Genomic DNA, 15678 nt, shown 5'->3' on the forward strand with positions numbered 1-15678 from the left:
TTGCCAATTTCAGGAGTGGACAAGGGGGCTCAGAATTCTTAGCTAAAACTGCTGGAATGACAGAATGAGTGGCTGTATGAATGAGGGAATCAGTGGGCAGTGAGGAAATGACGGAGGAGGAAAGCGGAGATGTGCTGGGCACCAGGCCTTGTCTGACCTTCCAGCCTCAGGTTGCCCAAGCCCAGTTACTAGGGAACTCCAGCCTGGGCCTTCCACTCCCCTCCCCTCTCTCATTGTGACCCCACTACCCACCCTATTGTGACCCACCCCTTCTCCCCCTCCCCCATCAGAGGAGTCTGGCTCCTAGTACGTGTGGGGTGGCCAGGGGGCCCAGGCAGTCCTGGGACCCTGGGCCATGGGTGAGCAAGCCCACCATGGAGCCCAAGTGTGTTCTGGCACCAACCCCAGGAAGTGCCAGGACTTAGGAGATTCGATTCTTCTGCTTCTAGGCAGCTTCATCTTACTCAACGTGGGGATCAACGTGGTGACTCTGGTCAGAGCGGGGTCTGGGCAGCAGGGTGAAGGGACCCTGGAGTCTCACAGGGGCTAAGGTGGGAAGGCTGCTGGGATGTGGCCAGACTTCCGGACTCTCCTCTCTCCTGCTTCCCTCAGCTCTGGAGGCATCTGAAGAGCTCCTTGCGAATTCTTTTCCATCATTTTTTCCCCAAAGGTGAGTGAGCCTAGGCATGTGGGATGTGGGCCATGTCTCTTTCCCCTGTCCCTGTCCCTGTTCTCAGCCCCTCAGGGACCCAGGCTTTGTCCAATCCCACTTCTCCCTGCAGACAAGCAACCCAGCACTATAGGCAGCCATCCTGTGTGTATGCGCTACTCCGTGAACCCCAAAAACCTGTGCTCAAGAGTCTCTTCTCGCTTTCATCATCGCCCCAGCTTCCTGCTTGGGCACTCTAATCACCTTGACTCCTGGATACCAGACACGAATGATGAGAAGACTTCTAAGTGCTGTTGGATGCCGCCTCAGTGTGGACACACAGTAGCTCCCACAGAGCCTCCACGGGGACTGTGGAAGGAGGGAATGATGGGAGCTGGGGAGGCCCCTCAGGTCACAGCTTTAAAGGCCCAAGCCTCGTTTTTCTCCAGGCCAGAGACTTCTTCCCAGTTCAATGCCCCTTTGGCCAACTTCAAGGCTCACAAACCAAAGATGAGCAAGTTGGACATGGTTTCACTGTGCTTGCCCCAAGAGAGCAATATTAAAACTCCAGCCCAGTTGTTGTCCCAGTCCCCAGCCCAGTCCCCAGCCCAGGCCCCTGAGCACAACTCAGTCCAGGCCCCTGAGAACACCCCAGTCCAGGCCCCCAAGCACACCCCAGCTCACACCCCAGCCCACACCTCAGCCCAGGCCCAGGTTCACTCTCAGGCCCAATCCCCTGAACACACCTCAACTCACAACCGGGCCCACTCCCAGGCCCCCACTCCTGAGCACACATCAGTCTATGCCCCAGACCACACCCCTGCCCGGGCCAGGACCCACTTCCAGGCCGACATCCCTGAGCACACCTCAGTCCATGACCCAACCCACACCCTGGTCCATGCTCAGACCCACTCCCAGGTCCACGCTCCTGGGCACACCTCAACCCATGACTCAACCTATACCCTGGCCCATATTCATCTAAACCATACCCATGACCATTCCCCAGCACCTGCCTCAACTTCTGCCCCAGTTCCTTCCACAATTTCTACCCCAACTAGTACTCCTACCCCAGCCCCTACCCCAGCCCCTGCCCCAACCCCTGCCTCATCACTGGTCATGGCCCTGGCTACCGCCCCTGTCCCTGCCAGTACTCCTGCTCCTGTCCCTGAGCCCACCCCTACCCACATTCTAACCCCTATTCCCTCTAACCTGGCTGCCTTCAGCCATGGCCTTTCCACTGGACACGTGGTCTACGATGCCCGCAGGGTAAAGCAGGACTTCTTCCATGTGCACAGTCCCAAGAACTCTGAGTATTCTAGAAAGGACTTGGGTACCCTCTCCAGGCCCCAAGATGGGCAGGGCCTGGTGAGCTCTGGTACATCTGAGCAAACGAAGCAACATGGTAGGGATGGTGCCACGCCCCCTACAGGCTCTGTGCTGGGCTACTTGGAGTTGGGGGATGTGCAGTGGAAGGTCCCAGATGATGGTAAAGACAAGTTTGTCCAGCCCAAGACCTTCCCTTACTGCAGCTTTCATCCCTGCAGTTCTGGGAGGAAGAGCACAGACTCCCAGGCTCCAGTCTACCCCAAGTTCCTGGTCTACTCCCAGGAAGCTGCACCTTCTCAACCTTGTTTTCATTCTCCAACCACTGCCCAGGGCTCATTGAACACCATTCCTCCACCATATACTCTTTCCCTGCCTCTTGTTCCTCCCAGATGCTTTGTCCTTCCTGAATCCACCAGCCATCAGAAACCCTTGACCTCAATACAAACCCCTACCTCTCTCCCAACCTCCAAGTCTCCTCAGTCCATCCCCCCTTCCCCATTCCTCATCTCTCCCCAGTTCAGCATTTCCCAATCCCTGATCCAACTCCAATCCTCTGAACCTCACAAGAGTCAAGGCCTTATCCAAGACCCCGGCCTCCAAAGAAGTCCATGTCCTTCAAAAGACCCAGGGCTTACCCAAGATCCAGGCCTCCACAAGAACTCAGGCCTTACCCAAGATCCAGGCCTCCTCAAGAACCACGGCCTTACCCAAGATCCAGGCCTCCATACGCATCCTGATCTCTATAAGATCCCAATTTCTTCTCAAGACTCTGGCCATCACAAGAGTCCAGGCATTATCAAAGATTCTGGCCCCCAAAAGAGCCCTACACAAGATGCTGGTATCTTTAGGAGCCCATGTGTCAGTCAACCCTCTGACCTCCATAAGAGCACACTATTTACCCAAAATTCTGGCTTTCAGAGGACCTCAGGCTTTATACAAGACTCTGGGGTCTATAGGAAACTAAACCTAAACCAAGAGACCATAGTTGACAAAAGTCAAGGCCTCCCCCAAGCAGCTGGCCTCCAGAAAAGCCCAGGCCCTTCCCAAGATTCTGGAGGCTACAAGAGTTCAGGCATTGCCCAAGATTCAGAAGTCTGCAGGAGTCCAGCCCTAACCCAGGAACCTGGTCTCCACAAGAACTTAGGCCTTGTCCAAACCTCCAGCCTTCCTAAAGGCTCAAGCCTTACCCAAGACTCAGGAGACTATAAGAATCTAGGCCTTACCCAAGATTCTGGAGTACACAAGAGCCCAGGTCTTACTCAAGATTCCAACCTCCACAAGAGTCCAGGTCTTACCCAAGCTACTGAAGTAAAAAAGAAATCTGGCCTTACTCAAGATATTAGAGTTTGTAGGAGCCTAGAACATACCCAAGGCCCTAACCTCCACAAGTGCACAGGAATTAATCAAAATCCTGGACCCCATAAAGGTGCAGCCCTTACCCAAGGCTCTGGCCCTCCCAAGAGTCCTGGTCTTACTCAGAAATCTGGCCCCCACAAGGACTCATGCCTTAGCCAAGATCCTGGTCTCCAAAAGAGCTCAGGCCTTGCTCTAGGTACTGACTCTGTCCCAGTCTTAGGCCCTCTTCAGACCCCCAAGTCAACACCATCCGTGATGAAGTCATGTGTGTCTGAGGAGTCTCCCCAGAGGGATGAGACCGAGCAGCACATACCTGGGACTCCCATCCCACTCAATCAGAACTCCAGTTCTTCCAAGCCTCAGGGGATCTGCAGCGATCTACAAACCTTCTCAGAGGTACCTGTATTAATTGATCTGCAGCCATCCTCCCGGCGGGCAGGCAGCCAAGATTTGGTATACCGCCCTATGGATACAGTTCCTCCAGCCTGCCAGAACTATCGCCAAATGTCTATGCCTCTCAAAATCAACTGGAAGCCCCACTGCCCTGGACCAGGCCACCGGGCAGGGCATGTGGTCTTTGATGCCCGCCAGAGACAGTTAGGAGTGGGCAGGGACAAATGTGAAGCTCTGTCTCCCAGGCGCCTTCACCAAGAGGCACCCAGCAACTCACAGGAGACCACCAAGGAGTGGGGATATCAGTACGTAATGAAGACCTTGGACAAACAAGGAACAAAGATACATCAGGAATAAAGAGGCGAGAAAAGTGTTCTGTGGTTGTTTGAGGACATCCACCGCAGCCCCAGCCCTGACACTGACCACCCAGAGGAGAGGACTGAAACTATCCCTGTCCCTGCTCTTCCTCCATAGCTAAATCCATTATCCTCAAGGCCCTAGAGCTGCATTCTCCAATAGCCACTAGCCATATGTGGCTATTAAATTTTAAATTAAAAATACATAAAATTAATTTCTGTTCCTCAGTCACATTATCTACATTCCAAGTCCTCAACAGCCACATGTGGCTAGTGTCCACTATATGGGACGGTGCAGATTTAGAATGTTTCCATCATCACAGAAAATCCTATCAGACAGCAATGATTTAGGGTACAGAGAAACTTTCCTTGCCCTTCCCATCCACCCCTCAAAAAAAAACCCAAACTCACTGCCGTTGAGTTAATTCCAACTCATAGAGACCCTATAGGACGGGTAGAACTGCCCCATAGAGTTTCCAAGGAGCACCTGGCAGATTTGAACTGCTGACCCTTTGGTTAGCAGCCGTAGCACTTAACCACTACGCCACCAGGGTTTCCCATCCACCCCTGAAAAACCAAAAACCCAAACCCCTTGCCGGTGAGTCAATTCCGACTCATAACAACCTAATAGGACAGAATAGAACTGCTCCATAGGGTTTCCAAGGAGTGCCTGCTGGATTTGAACTGCTGACCTTTTGGCTAGCAGCTGTAGCTCTCAACCACTATGCCACCAGGGTTTCCCATCCACCCCTAAAAAAAAAAAGAAAAAAAACCTTAAAACTCCTCCAGAGCTTAGAGAACTTAGTTCCTCTTAAGGTAGCTCAGAGCTCCACCCTCTTGGGAGGAGTTAAAGTGTAGAGATGCCTGATGCCTGGTTACCCCAGACCAGGGAAAAGAACCAGTTTTTCTTGACCTGGCCTCTTGGGTCACAGCCAAAAAAACAAAAGTTGCCACTGAGTTGATTCTGACTCATGGCAACCCCATCTGTGTCAGAGCAAAATTGTGACCTTTTGGAAGCAGATTGCTAGGCCTTCCAAGGTGCCTCTGAGTGGGTTTGAACCACCAATCTTTTGGTTAGCAGTCAAGTGCTTAATTATTTACATCATCCAAGGTCTCCCACACCAGAAGTATGGAAACCTGCCTCCCCAATTCTGGGCTGTCTTGTGGCTCTTGGTACTCCAGGGGCCCTGGTCCTGGTTGCTGAGAGCTCCTTTCACGAGGCCTGGGATCCCCAGATTGAGCCCTGGATTCTGAGAGCTCCCCCTTTACAGGCCTCTAATTTTTCTAGGAGTCCCTGCTTAATTGTGTGGCCCATAGACTTAGGCCTATACACTCTGGAGACAATTCCTTGGCAGAGGGAATGTATGCAGTCCTGGCCCAGCACTGAATTGACCTGATCTGCAAGCCTGTCCCTGGTTTCCTATCTTTCTGTTCTATTATCCTGGCTCCAGGCCCCACCCTAGATTTAAAATGTATCCTGGTCCCTAACAGCATAAATTACTGAAAGCAATTTCCCGCCCTTGATAATCTTGCACTGCCTTGGCCCAGCCTAGCTAGGAGTTCCCTCTGGACCTGATTGTCGTTCTCTTTGCCATCTCTCGTGCATACCTGCGTGGAGGTCACTGCTCACTGATATGTATCTCTTTCCTGGATCAGGCATGTATTCCTGAGTCACTTCCTGGTATTTCTGCTTAATACTACCATCACTGATCCCAGGAAGGGCCCGTTCACCTAACCAGGGAGCCCTTTTCCAACGCCTTCCTGGTTCAGCTCTGTGACGTTGGACAAGTCATGGGCAAACTTTCTAGGCTGCAGTTTTCTCAACTCCGAAATGAGGGAGTTAAGCCTTTCCAGACCTAAATGACCAGCACTCCTCCAGTCACATGCATGGCCCAAGGGTCTCTATTTCTCCCCAGGCCCTAGGGTGCATCTCCCATTATTGCTTGCTATTCAGCTCCACCTATAAGCCCTCTGCCCCAACCCCAAAGGATGCTTGGGTGGGGCTGACCTAGGTTTGTAAAGACCCAGAACAGTCTATCTCCGTAGAAACTACGACTTCCATCAGGCACTGCTGCGCAGAACAGGCAAGAGTCTGGAGGCGTGGCCTCCAACGCCCTGGTAGCTCCGGAGACAAACTACAACTCCCAGGACAGCCCGAGAACTCAAGAGGGCGAAAGGAATGACGAAGTTCTCACAGAGAGGGGCGTGGTCATAATTTAGGGGCGTGGCCAGGTGGGCAAGAGGAAGTTACCTGTTGAATCGCTCTATCCATTCTCTTGCACCCTTGCAGCCACCCCTAAGAGGCAGACCATAAACCTCTTCCGAAAAGAGGTGAGAGGAGGTAGGCAAAGGGAGTCGCCGGGCGGCGGCAGAGACTGGCTATTGCACACCCCCACCCCCGTAGGAGGGAGACAACAGCTACTTTTCACCTGCTGAGTCAGATGAGCCAGTCCTTGGGGCCTGGGACCTGCATGAGAGAAAAGGGCAAAGACTGAGAGGTATTTATTTGTTCCTTTTGAAGACTAAATTCAGAGCCCCTCATCTGCAGACCCAGTTGTGGACTGTCTGGGGCAGTCGCTTGGCCTAGGAAAGAGGGGGATCGAGGGCGATTTTTCGGCCGTCTCGGCAGCCCCCTGTCCGTGTTTTGCCTAGTCAAAATCGATAGAGCCACATGGCTTCCGCTGTCTGGGGGGGTGCCCCCTGGTGGGGCCCGCCACCCCCGGCCCCAGCCCGGCCGCTCACGGACATAGACTTCTGCTCTGGAGCGCAACTTCAGGAACTGACCCAGTTAATCCAGGAGCTGGGCGTGCAGGAGAGCTGGAGTAACGGGCCCAAGCCGGGGCCGGACCTCCTCCAGGCCAAGGACTTTGTCTTCTCTTTACTCAGTAAGTAACCCCCCTTGCTTTCGAGAACTCGCAACTCTTAGCCACACCACGCCCTCGCCCCGCTTTGGGCCACACCCGCACGAACCCTTCTCTTCCCTTAGGTCTCATTCACCGCCGGGACCCCCGCTTTCCTCCCCAGGCAGAACTCTTGCTGCTTCGCGGCGGGATTCGCGAGGGTTCCCTGGACCTGGGGTCTGCACCCCTGGGTCCCTACGCCCGGGGACCTCACTACGACGCAGGCTTCACGCTCCTGGTGCCAGTGTTTTCGCTAGACGCCACTGGGCCGGAGCTGCAACTGGACCTGGAATCCTGTTACGCATGGCTCCACCTTCCAGAGCTGGTGCGCGGAGCCTCGGTCCGGGAGGAGTGGAAGGATTGCCTGGGGCCCCCGGTCCCAGGAGGATGTGATTCGATCCACCGAAACGAGAACGAAGAAAGTCCTAAGGACCAGCCAAGCTTCGCGGACCAGCTGTATGGTTACGTCACTGAGCCTGAGCCGCAGGTGTCTTTGGAAAAATCACCTAGTGACGTTTCAGGGCCCGAGTCGCCTCGTCGTGACGTCACGGATCTTGGTTCTCCCGCACCCTTGAAGACACTGAGTGGTGACGTCACCAAGCCGGCTGTCCCAGGCCGGGTCCCGAAGCCGTCTGAGGCGCGGGAGGTGTGGCCCACATTGTGTCCTGCCCAAGTGGCCGCCTGGTTCTTTGCTTCGCTGGCCGCGGTAGCTGAGGCCCTCATCCCGGTCCCGGGTGCCCCGCGCCTTGTGCACGCAGCCCGCCACGGGGGGTTCACCACGGTCCTCCTGGCCACGCCAGGGCCCCCGCGCCGTCTTCTGCTCTTCGACCTGATTCCAGTGGTGTCCGTGGCCGGCTGGCCTGAAGGGGCTCGGAGACACTCATGGGCGGGCCCACTGGCCCCCGAGTCGGCCTCCTTCTACCTGGTGCCCGGAGGCGGCACTGAGCGGCCGGGCGCCTCCGGGTGGCAGCTCTGCTTCGCCCGCCAGGAGCTGGCGCTCAAGGCGCGCATACCGGAGCCGCTGCTGCAGGCGCACGCCGCGGCCCAGGCTCTGCTGCGCCCGCTGGTGGCGGGTACCCGAGCTGCGGCGCCCTACATGCTAAGAACATTGCTCTACTGGGCGTGCGAGCGGCTGCCCGCGCTCTACCTGGCGAGGCCCGAGAACGCGGGCGCCTGCTGCCTCGGGCTGCTAGACGAGCTGGGCCGTGTGCTTGAGGCTGGAGCGCTGCCGCATTATTTTCTGAGCGGCCGGAAACTCCGTGCAGGGGACAGCGCCGCCGCCCTGCTGGAGGCATTGACCCGGCTCCGCGGAGACCCTGCCCGGGCCCTGCGCGTCGCGGTAGAGGAAGCCAAGGCTGCTCGCAAAGGGGGCGGTTTGGCCGGCGTGGGGGGCGGGGCTCATTAAAGACAGTGCTCCTACCCGCGTGCAAAGTGCTGTTTTGGGGGAGCGGGATGTGGAGATGACTGGCCGTGCCTCTCCTGGGGGCAAACTGTCCCCTGTGCCCAAAGACCCCGTGCTAAAAGGCCTCGTCGATTTCTCCCAAACCCCAGCCCGGTCATCCCATTCCAGATGGTCCACTCGGAATCTGTGGCCAGCGCACCCCCGGCCCCAGCACAGCCTGAGGCAACCGTCTCCCCCCAGTTCTTTTGGTCTTTTCTCTTAGGAGTCAATAGAGAGGGAGGCTGTATTTGCTGACAAAACGCGGAAAGGAGAGAGGTATGCAGACCCGGAACTAACCAATTCGGCTCACATAAAATCAGGGATATTAAGGAGGCCCGATTTCACCCCAGGGTCAATCTCACCAGTTCTTTCCCCTTTTCTTTATCCAGTTCTGTCCTCACTCCCATCCCATGCAGTAGGGTCCCCCTCTCCATTCTCAGAGCTTCAGTCATTCCATCTAGCTTAAACCAATCTCTCCCCTCATCCAGAGCTCTGATCAGTGGAGTTGCCTCCCTGTCCCTCTTCCTCTGAACCCCGAGACGTACAGCCCAGCCTCGATTCCGTCCCCACTCCCCGCCTCCAAGGAACCCGGGGGTTCCTCCAGCTGAGTTACTCCCCCCTCTTTCCCCGCGTCTCCGCCCCCTGCCCCGCCCCCGGGCTGGCTCTCCGAGGAGGGGGAGCTGCTGTCGCCGCCACAGCCTCAGCTGCCCACAGCCGCTGCCGCTGCCGCTGCTCCGCCTCGTCCAGCTGCCTGGCCCAGAGCTCCGACTTCGCCGGACTGGGGCGCTCTGCAGACACCCTCACTTCTTCCTGGGGGTCCAGGGCATCAATACGGGCACGGGGGGAAGCTCTGCTCGCGAGGGACCGGGAGGGAGGAGCCTGGAGCCGGAGCCAAAGCCACCCATCGCTGGATCAACAGGACAGGGCAGGTTGAGGGGCGTCGGGGAAGGAAGAGGGGATTGCGATAGACAGTCCCTGGGAGGATGAGAAAGCCCGGTCACAGGAAGCTCAGACTGATGCGCTCCGACTAGCAGGTCGCCTGTTCACATTTGGGGACCAGCGGCAACGTGGGAGCATTCCACTCGGGGGGCTGGTTGGATTGGAGGGCGTGGGATCGAAACAGCACCAGCTGTCTCCAAGGAAACTTAAGGGGCAACAAGGAAAAAAGAAATCACTGACGCTCCTTATTTTGAAGTGACAGTGGGCCCCCCAGACAACCACTGGTGTATGGGCTAGAAAAGGTGGATTTGGAGGTGACTTCAAAAGGAGTGGAGGGTGACAAGGTGAGAAAAGGGGCTCAGCAGCTGGAACCTTGGGCCACTAGAAATGGAGGTGACTTGGTGAAAAAAGGTATTATCCAGTGAGAGGGCCCGGGAACCCCTGGAAATTCTAAGACATAGATTTTGCGGATTTCAGTGAAAAAAGTGGGGGATCCTCTCCATTTAGGGGGCAGCAAAGGAAAGAGCACCAAGGTGGAGTTCCTCCCTGACATTGGCAGCTCCCCAGTAGAAGTGGTATGAGCTAATATCCTCAAATCAAAGGGTCTCCACCCTTTAGATTACAAGTGTGGATCTGGTAGGGGTGCAGGGCCCCAAAATAGGGTTCCTGGGGATATTGGAACCACATCTTGGAAATTTTGAGGGTCTTGGCTTTGAAACAGGCGACAGGGACACTGGAGAACAGGGAAGGGGGAGTTTTTAGTAGGAGGCAAAATTCGAGGGTGGGGTAACTGAGGGGCCGATAGGCTGCTGGGTCCGGTGAAGCCAGCACAGGGCCCAAGGGTCGGAGCTGGCGGCTGTGGGGGGGATCTGGGGCCTAGCCTCGGGTCCTGTGGGTTGAGCAGTGAGTTGGGGCAGGAGTGGTAAGAGTATGCCCTGGTGAGCGGGTTTCTCTAGGGGAGCCCAGCGCGCTCTGGGCGCCTGCCGGTTTGGGGGTGTCTCCTCCCGGGGTGCCATGGCGGCGCTGGCCAGTAGCCTGATCCGTCAGAAGCGGGAGGTCCGCGAGCCCGGGAGCAGCCGGCCGGTGTCGGCGCAGCGGCGCGTGTGTCCCCGCGGCACCAAGTCCCTTTGCCAGAAGCAGCTCCTCATCCTGCTGTCCAAGGTGCGACTGTGCGGGGGGCGCTCGGTGCGGCCAGACCGCGGCCTGGGTGAGTGCGGCTGGGCGAGGTCTCCGGCCGGGGTGTCTCTGCCTGGGAGGTTGAAGTCAGGGGCTCTGAAGAGTGGTGCCCGGCAGAGGGGGCTCCCCGGAAGTGGAAGGGGGTGGGCCAGGACAACAAAGTCCCAGCCTGTCTAATCGTACCCCAGTTTCCTTTCCCTTTTTCCCGTAATTCCGAGTCTCCTTGCTTTCGAGGGCAAGGGGAAAGCTTGATGGGTTAAGTCTGGCGCCCCGAAGCCTCGCAGCTTCTGTTCACCCCCTCCACCAAATACTGGAGTCCCCACCCCCAGCATCCTCCGCCTACGTGCGGGTTCTCGCGATTCTTTCAATCCCGAGCCGAGTGGGCTGGGGGTTCCGGACGCCTGGATCACCCCAAGGGTTTCTGCTGCTCAGCCGCCCCACCCCCGCCCCGGTTCTCCCGCTCCTCCACTCTTTGGCTTGGTTCCTCCTGGCCGCGCTCGCCTGGCTCAGGGCCAATCTCCCCAGCTCTCCCCCGGGTATCCTTGCAGCTACCTCTCCAGCCCGCCCCTCTGTGCGCCCTCCTCGCGTGACCTGCGCTTCAAGAAGGGAGCTGGGTACTCCCAATTACCCCCGATTTCCTCCCCGCGCGACTCCGAAACCGGGTCCCATAGGCTCAAGGGACCCTGCCCGGAGGAACTCAGACACAGTTGCAGGGCTGGAGATGGGCACTGAGACTGGGGGTGGTACCACCTACAAGGGGGGCAGGGGAGTGGGCGGAGAGCAAGCGATGGGGGGTGGAGAGTTGTAAGGGTTAGCGTGTGATCCCCGTCCAGGTACGACAGGCAGGGAGTCCCTCCAGCCCTGCTCACGCCCGCTCCCAGCTCCCCTGGGGGCAGTTCCCTTGAGCGCTCCTTCTGCCGCCACCGGCCTTCCGCAGTGGTACGGTCCGCAGCCCACCCTCTGAGTGGGACACAGCCCCCACGTGACTCCGTCTGCCTCTCCACCCCCTTGGCTCCCCTTCCCCCATTTCCTGGGTAAGTTACCGAATGTCCCCCACCCCAGGCGGGTTACCTGACTGAAGGGGAGAGGCTGAGCCTCAGGGAGGGCTGGGCCCCGCGTGCCAGCAGACTGACAGACAGACAGACGGACAGATGGGTCAGTGTCAGACAGGCCGGCTCTGGGCCAAGCTGAAGCCGGATCCAAGCGAGCAGCAGCCCAGCAGCAGGTGCTGAGTCAGCGTCAGGCCCAACCCCACCACTACTCCTGAAGGGGAGCCCCTACCCTGTGGTCACCCTACCGCCCCCCCACGTTCGCAAACACACCATTCCTTCAGCAGTCCTGCCCTTCTCCCTCCCTCCTCTGCCTTTTGGTCTGTTTCTTCCCCCTCTCTCTCCCTCTTTCTCCCCTCCCCCGTTTTGGTTGGGCTGTAGAGTAGGAATTAAGCATTTAAATAAATTTCAATAAATTAATCTGGAAGCTCTTGGTTAGAGGAAGCAGAAAGGACCCACACCCCAGCTTCCTCTGGAGTCAGAGAGGTTGGAGAGTGCTTGCTTGGAGGCTAAGGGAGTTGGGGCCCTGGGACCCCCGTTTCTTTCCTCCATTCCCTTTTTTCCCTACCATCCCGCCAAGCGTAGGAATGCATCTGGGAACAAAGATGTCATTTTCAAAGCTGAATGTCTCTCTCCCCAGAGCCTCAGCTCAAAGGCATCGTTACCAAACTGTTCTGCCGCCAGGGTTTCTACCTCCAGGCGAATCCCGATGGGAGCATCCAGGGCACCCCAGAGGACACCAGCTCCTTCAGTGAGAGGGGGAGCCAGCTGCAGGGAGGGGTGGGGGGAGTGGGGGAGGGAGATGACAATCTTATTCCCTCTTCAGGTTCAGTTGCTTTCAGTCTGTCGCCTTGACTCCCAAGGGAAGAAGTGGAGCTGGGGTGGGGTGGGGGGCTCAGGTGGGGGTTAGAAGCCTGAGGTGCTGATGTCTGCTCTCTCCACCCCTAGCCCACTTCAACCTGATCCCTGTGGGTCTCCGTGTGGTCACCATCCAGAGTACCAAGCTGGGCCACTACATGGCCATGAACGCCGAGGGGCTGCTCTACAGCTCGGTGAGACATTAAGGCTGAGTGGGCTGGAGTACTGGGGACTCCCCCAGCATACAACCTTCTTCAAATACAGACATTCTGCAGCCCAGGACTCCCTTTTCCCCCAGCTTTTACTGATGGCCTCTCATCACTGGCCACCTGAGAGCACCTCCTCTAGGGTCCCACCAATCCTACTTCTCATGCAGTCCTCCAAACACCCTCCAGATTCTTTGAGAATCCAAGTCCTTCAGCCTTCTAAGGTCCCTAGTTCTTATTTTATCCCTTCCAGACTTCAACATTACTCACTTCCCCAGAGTCATTCAGAATAGGGGATGGTGAGGGGTCAGGGTAGAATGGAGAGAAGGGACTTTCTTATTCCAGGCCCTTGAAAGTCTAGCTCTTAGCTCTTGGCCCCTCCTTGTCCTCCCTTTGATTAGTTCCTGCATGGACTCAGAAGTTAGGCCCCCAGGGACATGCATAGATGACACCCAGCTTATTCCTTCCCAGGGTTCCTTTCTGCTCAGTGATGTGTCTGTTTGTCTGTCTGTGCCTGTCTGGGTCTTTGTCTCCTCAGCCACATTTCACAGCTGAGTGTCGCTTTAAGGAGTGCGTCTTTGAGAATTACTATGTTCTGTACGCCTCTGCTCTCTACCGCCAGTGCCATTCTGGCCGGGCCTGGTACCTAGGCCTAGACAAGGAGGGCCGGGTCATGAAGGGGAACCGAGTCAAGAAGACCAAGGCAGCTGCCCACTTTGTACCCAAGCTCCTGGAGGGTGGGTATGGCCTCAAGAAAAGGTGGGCCACATATGCGAGGGTATTGACCTTGACAGGGACATTCACTGACACACAGCTTGAGCTACATGTGTCAGGAGGACCACTATTATGACAGGTCAAGCCAGAAAGGCTTTGCTCTTTGTGGGTCTGGGGGCCCTCTTCCTGTGGGTTGGGGGTCCAGAGGGTGAGTGTAGGGGAAGGGAGCCCTTTCAGAGCTCTGACTCTGCCTGGATTCCTCTATGCCTAACTCTCTTCTTCCTGCTCCTTTCTCTCCTCTTCACAGTGGCCATGTACCGGGAGCCTTCTCTCCACAGTGTCCCTGAGACCTCTCCTTCCAGTCCCCCTGCCCCCTGAAATGTAGTCCCTGAGCTGGAGGCTCCCTGCACTCCCACTGAGCCAGCCACCACCCTAGCCTGTCTCCCAGCCCTGCTTCTGGCCCTGCTCTCACCCCTGCCTGCTACACCTATGCCCTGAGCAGCCAGGTTCCACCAGGTGCTCTTCCCCAGAGGAGCCTAGGAACTGGCTGTGACTTCTGGAGCTTCTGAGACCTTTGGATCCTTGAGTCTAGGAGGGAGGTACAGAGGGTGTCTGAAAATGGTCCTGGCTGATCACTCTTTTTTTCCTTTCATAGTCACAGACCCTCAAAACATTTTCCTGGGTTGGCACTGTGGTTTCCAAAACAGACAGAGCCAGGGCATAAACACTTCCCACTCCAGGCCCTGCCAGTTCCTGGAGCCCCATGCTCTTTTTCATTGCCACTGAGCCATAGATGTGTAGGTCCATTGGTCCATTAGTTTCCCTCTTTCCTCACTCTGCCTTCTCTCTTGGTCTGGACAGGTTCTGGAACACGGGGCACCTCAGCCAGGGCCATTTCTGCATTAGGGCTCTGTGTTGGAACCCCGGCACGCTGCCAGACTGTTCTGAGTCCACCAGATTTCTGTTCTTGACCCAGACAGACCCCTGGTTTCCAAGGAGATGGAGGCCATATCTGAGCTCTGCCCAGCCATGGCCTCTGCCAGAACTGGGACCAGTCTCAGATCACCACAGGCTTAACTTCCTTATCCCACCCAGTTCTAGAGCATGGTGTTCTAGACCTATGTGAAGCCATACTTTCTCCTGAATCTCAGCTCTAGAATATAGACCCCAACTCTCAGCCCTCCCCCCCAGGATGGAACTGGGGCCTGTATAGCCACATTGTTGCTCTACAGTAAGTTCTAAATCCACCCTCCCACCTTCCCTAGTGATGTCCATTAAGGCTGGCCTCTGGAAAGGACCCAGCTATGATTCATAAAGAACTGCGTTCTGGATGACTTAAGTACCACTTCTTATTTTTCCTAGATAATTAAAAAAAAAAGTTTATTCTTCCATACAGAATGCTAACTTTATTTTTAAGTGCAGTTTCTAGCTCCTGGAACCCGGCTGGCGTATTGCCAGGGGAACAGAGTCTGGGAAAAGGCAGAGTAGTTTTGGAAGGACCCCTAATCTAATAGGAAAGCTGGGATGGGGAAGTGGCCAAAACCATGGCATAGTGGAACCTGTGCCTGGGTTCTAGGGGGACACGAACACTTAGCTATCTCCACTGGAATTCCTTTCAGGTCCCCTGTAAAGCTGAGGTCTTTATAGTAATGGGTCTGGAATAAAAAGGACAAGTGGGACACAGCCTTGACCCCCAGTGAGGAGACCCCAATTCAGCAATAAGTCCCACTCTTCTCCCCTACAGGTCAGACCAAGGAAGGTAAGGGCCTTTTGGATCCTAGATCTCATTCACCCCCATAGCTTCTAACTGAATAGACCTTGCTTTATCTTACAGCTTATAACCTCAGCTGGGTTTTAGGTACCCAAAAAGGGCCTGACCAGATATTTCTGGAAACCATGGAGAGCTAGGGGCAGGCCTGGAAAAGTCCGGGTACCCACTAGTGAGCTAGGAGGGAGACTACCTGAAGGATGCCTCAGACCTCGGCAGGATAGACTGAGAAGCCTGGAGGGAGGGGCTAGGACGCAAAGGCAGGTCACTTTTCCTCAGGCTCTTTCTACTTCTGGCTTGTTGCTAGAGGGGTAGATGTCCCCCTCACCCACACAAACCCTGCTCAGGCTCCGCCCGTCTCCTGGCTTCGCTCCCAGGGGACCAAGTTTCCACTCCACGCTTTCTCAAATAAAGAGGATTACACAACGAACTTTTGTCTGTTATCTGTGGGTGGCGGGCACCAGCAGTTGCTCGGGGCGGGACCAACCCCCGGGGGCGGGGCGGGTGGGCTGGCTGCTGCCCCCCAACAACAGGTGCACATTCCTGG

At 56.4% G+C, this 15678-nt stretch overlaps 3 protein-coding genes across 3 annotated transcripts; all 3 read left to right on the forward strand.

Moving 5' to 3' along the window:
- The first annotated feature begins 355 nt into the window (after nt 1-355).
- On the forward strand, nt 356-6300 carry SPEM3 (SPEM family member 3). Its single transcript, XM_064270356.1, is given in 5 exon segments — nt 356-493; nt 613-670; nt 783-4000; nt 4002-4029; nt 6146-6300. Coding segments are annotated over 5 exon segments (3597 nt in total).
- TMEM102 (transmembrane protein 102) lies at nt 6209-8399 on the forward strand. Its single transcript, XM_064271719.1, has 2 exons — nt 6209-6965; nt 7067-8399. The coding sequence occupies exons 1-2, from the start codon at nt 6752-6754 to the stop codon at nt 8383-8385; spliced, it is 1533 nt and encodes a 510-aa protein (XP_064127789.1). The 5' UTR covers nt 6209-6751; the 3' UTR covers nt 8386-8399.
- Nucleotides 8400-9195: 796 nt separating this feature from the next.
- On the forward strand, nt 9196-15572 carry FGF11 (fibroblast growth factor 11). The gene is made up of 5 exons (XM_003416896.4): nt 9196-10567; nt 12226-12336; nt 12534-12637; nt 13188-13386; nt 13671-15572. Exons 1-5 carry the CDS (start codon nt 10375-10377, stop codon nt 13739-13741), a joined length of 678 nt encoding a protein of 225 aa, XP_003416944.1. The 5' UTR covers nt 9196-10374; the 3' UTR covers nt 13742-15572.
- Nucleotides 15573-15678: the final 106 nt, after the last annotated feature.

This window comes from Loxodonta africana, chromosome 18 (assembly GCF_030014295.1).
Source record: "Loxodonta africana isolate mLoxAfr1 chromosome 18, mLoxAfr1.hap2, whole genome shotgun sequence".
Lineage (NCBI taxonomy): Eukaryota > Metazoa > Chordata > Mammalia > Proboscidea > Elephantidae > Loxodonta > Loxodonta africana.

Coding starts and splice junctions, on each gene's coding strand:
- TMEM102 (XM_064271719.1), top strand. CDS start 6,752: ATGGCTTCCGCTGTCTGGGGGGGTGCCCCCTGGTGGGGCCCGCCACCC. Junction 6,966..7,066: donor CTTTGTCTTCTCTTTACTCA/GTAAGTAACCCC, acceptor CTCTTCCCTTAG/GTCTCATTCACCGCCGGGAC.
- FGF11 (XM_003416896.4), top strand. CDS start 10,375: ATGGCGGCGCTGGCCAGTAGCCTGATCCGTCAGAAGCGGGAGGTCCGC. Junction 10,568..12,225: donor GCGGCCAGACCGCGGCCTGG/GTGAGTGCGGCT, acceptor CTCTCTCCCCAG/AGCCTCAGCTCAAAGGCATC. Junction 13,387..13,670: donor TGTACCCAAGCTCCTGGAGG/GTGGGTATGGCC, acceptor TCCTCTTCACAG/TGGCCATGTACCGGGAGCCT.